At 46.7% G+C, this 8,514-nt stretch overlaps 1 protein-coding gene across 1 annotated transcript; it reads right to left on the minus strand.

The window, feature by feature from the left end:
- Positions 1-6,179: 6,179 nt before the first annotated feature.
- LOC144279307 (olfactory receptor 51G2-like) lies at positions 6,180-7,115 on the minus strand. Its single transcript, XM_077840784.1, has one exon. It carries the CDS (start codon positions 7,113-7,115, stop codon positions 6,180-6,182), a length of 936 nt encoding a protein of 311 aa, XP_077696910.1.
- Positions 7,116-8,514: the final 1,399 nt, after the last annotated feature.

An 8,514-nucleotide genomic window follows, 5' to 3' on the forward strand; every position in this document is an offset into this window, starting at 1 on the left:
CATGTATCATTTTTATATCTGAACTTATGAATATAGACTATGTATCTATGTTCCAGATGTGGTTACACTGGCTTGACAACCACCAGGTAGAATGTTTCCATTGAAGACAGCTAGCTGTGAAGGGCCGGTTCAGGGTAGTGGGCCATTAGGGGAAACAATAGGCCTTAAGAGAAGTTTATCCCTCACCAGGTGAGCCTTCCTGAGAATGTTCCAGACAGCCTATTAGTAATGGCTCCTATGACTCAGTCGGGCATGCAAGGGCATGTGGGATAAATGAAGTTTCTGTGTGGGGGGATAGCTCCGTTTCAGAATGTGAAATGCATCCTCCACCTTCTAGTAATTGCTACATAACCTTCTGGCTGGATTTGGGGAATTTGCAGTCACCTACCTTGATGATGTGGCTATATTCTCACATTCATGGGGAATCACAGATGCCTCTGAGCATGGTGTAGGCGGAGTTTAAATGCAATAAGGACCACATCAGCAATTCCATCCTGTCGTGTTTCTCAGCAAAAGAACTTTCTGAGAGGCAAAGCCACTGGTCTCTCTTCGAAAAAGAAGATTACGCCATTGTGTATGTTCTGGAGAAGCTACGCCCATACATTTGGGGACTGCGCTTCCAACTGCAGACTGACCATGCTGCGCTGAAGTGGCTTCACACAGTCAGAGAGACGAACAAAAAACATCTTTGCTGCTGTTTAGCTAGTCAACGCTTTGATGTTGAGATACAACACATTTCAAGAGCCGCTAACAAAGTGGCTGATGCACTCTCACGGGAAGGTTTCCCAGATTCAGCCGGGTAAAAATGTCCGTGCATTCTAAGGCATTGTAGTCCTTCAAATGTAAAAGTACTGTTTAGTTCTTCATGTAATTATTAGTAAAATTAGCTGTGCATGTCATTTATTAACTCTCTTTCCTAAACTTCCAGGAAGAAATCCCAGCTGGCGTAGACCCGACCTGAACCAGGCTGGCCAGCACTTTCTGTGATTTGGGGGGCATGAGATAAGTGAAGGTGTAGGGAGGGTAGCTCCCTTTTATGAACACCCAGACAGGCAGTTAGCTGTAAAATCCCTCTTGGTGTCTGTTCTCTCTTTGCTTTACCTGTAAAGGGTGAACAAGCCCACAGGTAAAACAAAAGGAGTGGGCACCTAACCAAAAGAGCCAATGGGAAGGCTAGAACTTTTCAAATTGGGAAAGAAACTTTCCCTTTGTCTGTTGGTCTCTGAAGAAGGAGACAGGGACCAGCAATGCTTTAAGCAGCAATGCTGTGTAAAGCTTGAACCAGGTATAAAAATTCATCTTCCGTACCTAGAAGAAATCATGGGACAGGGCATGGTTAAAGAGACATGATTAGGTTTATTTCTTTTTTTTGGCTTTTGGATCTCCTCTGTGCTAACCCCAGATGCTTTTGTTTGCTTGTAACCTTTAAGCTGAACCCCCACAAAAGCTATTTTGGGTGCTTAATTATTGGAATTGCTCTTTTCAAATCTAGCAAAAGCCTAAGTTCTGGATGTATTTTTCTTCCTCTTTGTTTTTAATAAAATTTCCCTTTTTTAAGAAGAGGACAGGATTTTTGGTGTTCTAAGAGGTTTGTGCACATGCTGTTTGATTAGCTGGTGGCAACAGCTACTTTCCTGTGTTTTCTTTTCCAGTTCTTCCCCGGGGAACGGGGGGGAGGACTTTTGCATCCCCCACAGAGAGGAATTCCCAAGTGCTCCTTCCTGGATCCAAGTTGTTTTATTTTATTTTATTTTATTTTATTTTTTTTTGCATTTGGGTGGTGTCAGCAATTACCAAGCCACGGTCAGAGAAAAGCTGTAACCTTGGGAGTTTACTACAAGCCTGGAGTGGCCAGTATTATTTTTTAGGCTCCTTGTGGGCCCCCACCTTCTGCACTCGGAGTGACAGAGTGGGGATTCAGCCTTGACAGCATGTGACCAGACCACATGGAACTTAACACCATTGTGGTTACCTGTATTTTTCCACTATCTAAGCTGGATGGAATAACACTATCTCTTGGCCTCACTAAGTGCCAGTGGTGGACATAGGTCTGGACAGGCTCAGCCTCCCTGGTGCTGCTGTGGCCACTCGCTGCCAGTTGCAGGGTTCGCACAGGGACCTTTTTACTCTTATGTGCCAAGCAGGTTCCAGGGTAGCTGAGGAGGCAATATGTGCTACTCAGCTTCTTCAGGAATCTCGCTGCACTCCATGGAGATTACTGATGAAACCAGGAAGCTGAGAAACACAGAGCGCTGTGACAGGTTGTCACCCCCAGGGGGCAGTCTCGGTGCTGTGGGAACCCCTGTGTCGCTCATCCCTCCAGCATGGCTGGCCAATCGTACACTGCTTTGCTGGTGACAAAGACAGCCTCTTCAAGCCCTGTTATCACCCAACACAACGGTAGGTGGTGCCACACACCCAACTGAGCGGCCTGAGTGCTTTAGTGAGCCACTCAAGGACAGGCTGGAGACAACAGACAATTTCCCAACTCCCCAGCCTTTGCTCCCTTACTGGAGTATAAACCCAAAATTATACCATTTTGCATTGCACAGGAGTACAACACTAGCTCATTAATCTAGGTGACTTTCCCCTTGATGTGGGAAGGATATACGACAGCCTTTGTACACAGAGCTGGGATTTTCCCCAGACATTCTACTCAAAACACGCTGGTAAAGATATAGAATAAAATAGTTTTATTACCCACAAAAAGATGGATTTTAAATGGATAGAAACCCAATTAAAACACATTATCTAGCATGTTTCAGAGTAACAGCCGTGTTAGTCTGTATTTGCAAAAAGAAAAGGAGTCCTTGTGGCACCTTAGAGACTAACCAATTTATTTGAGCATGAGCTTTCGTGAGCTACAGCTCACTTCATCAGATGCATACCGTGGAAACTGCAGCAGACTTTATATATACACAGAGAATATGAAACAATACCTCCTCCCACCCAGGACAGTGGGGTGGGAGGAGGTATTGTTTCATATTCTCTGTGTATATATAAAGTCTGCTGCAGTTTCCACGGTATGCATCTGATGAAGTGAGCTGTAGCTCACGAAAGCTCATGCTCAAATAAATTGGTTAGTCTCTAAGGTGCCACAAGGACTCATTATCTAGCATATAAACAAAAATGGAAACTAAGCGTAACACGCAAAATAAATTGGATATGAATGAACAATTTCTCACCCTGGGTGATGGGACAAGCAGTCCATCAAATTTTCAAACACAAGCTAGAAATCCTTTTAGCTTGAGATCAGAACTTCCCCCTGTTCAGACATTGTTCCTCAGCTGTTTCCAGGAGTTCTCTTGTGTGGGGAGTGAGGCCAAGACATGGTGTCACTCCCCGTGTTATATAGCAGAAAAATACACCTACCAAAATGGAGTGAACTACATTTGAAATACAGATACATAGTCAATATTCATAATTTCAGATGCAAAAATGATACAAGCACACAAATAGGACCATCATATTCTCCACATCACAGCTTTCCACAGTAAACACCCAAGAATCTTTTTTTCTACAAGACACACATAACTAGATCATAGTCATACCACAATTATAGCACTAAGATCAATATCGGGGGCATATAAAAAGCTCAGGTTCTTTGGGAAGAGACATGCTTTTCCCATGGGCTGGCTTGGGGTCTCAGGAGAGTGAGCTTGGCATGGCTGGCAGTGCTCCAGCCGTCCCAGGGCTCCTCCAACATTGGGGGTGGGGTGGGGGGATCATTGGTTCAGCCATGCGGTGTGTGGAAGCTCTGGGCTGCTCTGGGAGAGGGGGGCTCGCTATTCTGGCTCTGGCTGTGGTGGTGGGGCAAAAGGAGTGGTGAATTAGAGTGTACTGCCCATCCCCAGTTGGGCAGGAGAGTCCCGAAATTCAGAGTTCAAGTCCCGCTGTGGGCTGAATGACTTTAAAAGAGCATTTGTCCTGAATTACCTGCCATGCCGATCCACGCCTGCCCAAGCCTCATAGGCAGCGCCACCCTTTTCACAGTTCGGGGAAGGAGGAGGTCCTTAGCTCCCCCTCCACCTGCTATGAGGCCACGCCCCAAGTTAGGGGGCAGGTGGAGGGTCTGGGGTTCCCCAGAGCAGCATTTGCTCCCTGGGCTCCTCTTACCATGGCCTGTCTGTGATGTCCAGCCTAGTCAGTGGGTGAGGTTTGGGGAAAGAGGAGGACCAGGAGGTGGGAGTTCAGGGGGAAGAAGAGGGCCAGGGGTGAGGCCATGTAGGGTTCAGGGCTCCTGCCTGTGTCCTGCTTTTGGCTTTCGAGAAGGTGCTCAGCCTACACTGAATGGGCTGGTCTGAGACAGGAGATCGCCGTGACTCTGTTGGAGACCTGAGGCCTGTTTCTACCCCTTTGCATTGCTGGGGCAGCACAAACAGAGGGGAGGAGTCCTAGAAAATATTCTTCTGTGTGCAGAGCCATCAATAAGGGGTGGGGGATGTTACCTGAAGTGCTTCTCCTGGAGCTCCAGTGTTAATCATGTCTCTGACATGACTCAGTCTCAAGCACCTGGGTAAGGGCATCGGGGAAGGGTGCGGGACTGTGTCCCTTGAATAGCCTCTGTCCACAGCTGGTGCATGGATCATGCAGCATCCAGAGCGCTCAGGAAGGACGGGAACTGTGACTGCAGAAGAGCTCTGCAAGACCTCAGCAAGTTTGCAGAAGACACTAAACTTGGAGGAGAAGTAGATACGCTGGAGGCTAGGGATAGGATACAGAGGGCCCTGGACAAATTAGAGGATGGGGCCAAAAGAAATCTGATGAGGTTCAACAAGGACAAATGCAGAGTCCTACACTTAGCACTGAAGAATCCCATGCACCACTACAGACTAGGGACCGAATGGCTCGACAGCAGTTCTGCAGAAAAGGACCTTGGGGTTACAGTGGATGGGAAGCTGGATATGAGTCAACAGTGTGCCCTTGTAGCCAAGAAGGCCAATGACATTTTGGGATGTATATGTAGGGGCAATGCCAGCACATCGAGGGACATGATCATTCCCCTCTATTCGACATTGGTGAGGCATCATTTGGAGACCTGTGTCCAGTTTTGGGTCCCACACTATAAGAAGGATGTGGAAAAATTGGAAAGAGTCCAGCGGAGGGCAACAAAAATTATTCGGGGACTGGAACACATGATTTATGAGAAGAGGCTGAGGGAACTAGGATTGTTTAATCCATGGAAGAGAAGAATGACGGGGGATTTGATAGATGATTTCAACTACCTGAAAGGGGGTTCCAAAGAGGATGGATCTAGACTGTTCTCAGTGGTAGCAGATGACAGAACAAGGAGGAATGGTCTCAAGTTGCAGTGTGGGAGGTTTAGGTTGGATATTAGGAAAAACATTTTCACTAAGTCGGTGGTGAAACACTGGAATGCGTTCCCTAGGGAGGCGGTGGAATCTCCTTCCTTTGAAGTTTTTAAGGTCAGGCTTGACAAAGCCCTGGCTGGGATGATTTAGATGGGTATTGGTCCTGTTTTGAGCAGGGGGTTGGACTAGATGAACTCCTGAGGTCCCTTCCAACCCTGACATTCTATGATTCTATGATTTGGATAGTGTGTCAGGCCAGGTGAAAATGGAAACAACCTCCACACCCCTTCCCTTGATTCACTGTATTGACCGGAATTCTGAGGTTGGAATAGCCACCGATACGGCTCTTCATGGACCAACATCTCACCAGTCCCCTGGCTCTCCACGAGCACAGTCAGTTTGTAAATGCTGCTGCCTTCCTTGGTCTCCTTCCCCCAGTGCCGTGTCGTCTCTGACCAGCGAGTGGGATCAGTCCCACATCCATTGCTCCGTGTCTTACACCCCATCTGAACTTCTCTCTAAGGAGTGGAAATCGGTAGCTCTTCTTGGCCTGGTCTATACTGGCGGGGGTGGAATCGATCAAAGATACGCAACTTTAGCTACGAGAATAGCATAACTGAAGTTGACGTATCTTAGATCAACTTAGAATCACTTACTTCGCGTCCTCGTGGTGTTGGATCGATGGCCGCCGCTCCCCTGTTGACTCCACTTCCGCCTCTGGCCCTGGTGGAGTTCCGGAGTCGACTGCAGAGCAATCGGAGATCGTGTAGACTTGGCCCTAGACTCGCACGTAAGGGTCCAGGATTGAATAGGTGGCCACGGCGTGTTTTCCTTTACTCCTGTGTCACTGGATGATGAACTGATTATTCATTTGACAAACACCCTATTTATCCTTGCACGAAGGTGTTTGCTTTTCACGCTGTACACTATTGGATTAATCAGGGGCGGGCCCAGCAAGTAGATGTAGCCCAGGAGAATTTGAAGCAAGGGAGAAGAGCTCTTCCAGAATCTGTGTATGACAGTCAGGCTGAACCCTGGCATGTAGAAGACCAGGACGGCGCATAGGTGGGAGACGCAGGTGTTCAAGGCCCTGAGGCACTCCATGTGGGATGCGATACTCAGCACTGCTTTGAGGATCATCACATAAGAGAGGAAGATGAGCAGTGAGTCCAACCACAGTGTCATGAGTGTAACAAACAAGCCATAGATGTTATTGACTCTGATGTCCGCACATGCCAACTTCATGACGTCCTGGTGCAGGCAGTAAGAATGGGAGAGGACGTTGGCTCGACAGTATTGGAACCGTTTCAGGAGTAAGGGGAATGGTAATGTTACGGCCACACCTCTTAGCACAAACACCGACCACATCTTGGCTAATCTCGGCAGGGTTAAGATGGAAGCATATCTCAGTGGGTTACAGATTGCAATGAAGCGGTCAAAGGCCATCATCAAAAGCATGGCGGATTCAATTATTGCAAGAGAGTGGATAAAGAACATCTGGGTAAAGCAAGCATTGAGGCTGATTTCCCTAGAGTTAAACAAGTATATACCCAGTATCGTCGGTATGGTGGTTATCGATAAACCAAGGTCTGTGACGGCCAGCATGGAAAGTAAAATGTACATGGGCTCATGGAGGCTTGGATCTGTTTTTATAGCATACAGAATGAGTGAATTTCCTACTATTGAAGTAATATACACTAAGCAGAAGGGGATAGAGATCCAGAGATCGAAGTCTTCCTTCCCAGGTATCCCGGTGAGAAAGAAAACTGCAGGGTTGAATTTGGTTTTATTGACAGCTGACATAATGGACTGAGACGGTCCGATGAGTTTTAAACTTTTCTTCCTGGAAGGAAAAAGCACAGGAGACTAGATGATATTTATTGAGACATCATTCTGCTCTGAGTGGAATTCTAGAGACTCCCTGGAGTTCAAGGAAGATAAGCAAAAACACAGTTTTGAATTTTCAGCACCAATAGTAACCCATATAAACACCCTGCCCCTCTTTGCATTCTTCTAAGCAACTGGCCCCATTGAGATCTTGTGGCTCACAGTGCCACAGCCTATTTGAGCACTGTGTGATTTGCAATTGTGACCTTCCCACAGACACCCTTTTTGGCCCTGCCCTTCTGAGTGTGGCCCATTGTATCATAACATGTGTGTAAACACATGGCAAGTGCACGGTGAAAATGGTCATAGTATTTATCTATCCTGCACTGAAGCTATTTATGTGTTTCATTGCCTCATTATGTATATTTTATTTACTTTATCCTATCCGGAGATTCCAAATTATGCCACTACCTCTTTGGAGCACAGGAGATCATTTTTAGCACCATTTTCTGAATTCAGTAACATTAACTGTAACGTCATCACTCCAGATTTACATGTGTCAATTCAATTAGAAGAGGACTCCATTAACTTTCCCTTGCCAAATGCTCCCAGTAATACACTCTGACCCCCAAGAGAAGCTGAAGTGATTTTCCTAGCCAACGTTGACTGAATGCAGAGAGTTCAATTGTCCTACAGACTTCCCTTCATTCTCACAGGATCTGCATCCTGTATTTGGCAAATGAGAAGCTTGACAGAAAAGACAGAGAGTTATTTCAGCTGGGGTGGTGTTGGTGTTACAAAAGGGTGAATAGTGCAAACACTAAGTTTGCACTAATATCCAGCTGAGGGTGCAAGTTACTTCAGCCATGCTCGTGTAACAGGTGATGTGTGTACATTACATTGAAACCACTATTACACTCCCCTTTCATGCACCTCAGATATGCTCTTTGCTGAAACACGGACCAGCGGTTCTGTTCTCCAGGACCTTTTGGAAGGTCTTTCACAGGTATTACAAAGTGGTTGAGTGCACGGCCCTGAATTCTTGCATTCACAATCAAGCCAGAGAATAAAATGGTTGAAAATGCATTTGCTAATTAAATTTCCAGGACAAAATAAACCTGGCGTGATTGGGGAACTAGTAACTCTTATTCCCTGGGGTCTCTTCTTGCTCAGCCCAGAGCATTATCGGGCCCAGAGCACACGGCATCTACAGAAAGAGAAGCCCTTGACACAGGGCATCAGGTTTTAACACTCTGAGCTCGCTTGGAATGTCAGATTTCTGTGTAGCTGAAATCATTCACTGTGCAGCATGGGTAGATGTAGGGGAGGAGTTCCCAAATGAGGTGGCGCTTCCTTCCCTCCAGCCCCGTCACTG

The sequence above is a fragment of the Eretmochelys imbricata genome, chromosome 1 (genome assembly GCF_965152235.1).
Source record: "Eretmochelys imbricata isolate rEreImb1 chromosome 1, rEreImb1.hap1, whole genome shotgun sequence".
Lineage (NCBI taxonomy): Eukaryota > Metazoa > Chordata > Testudines > Cheloniidae > Eretmochelys > Eretmochelys imbricata.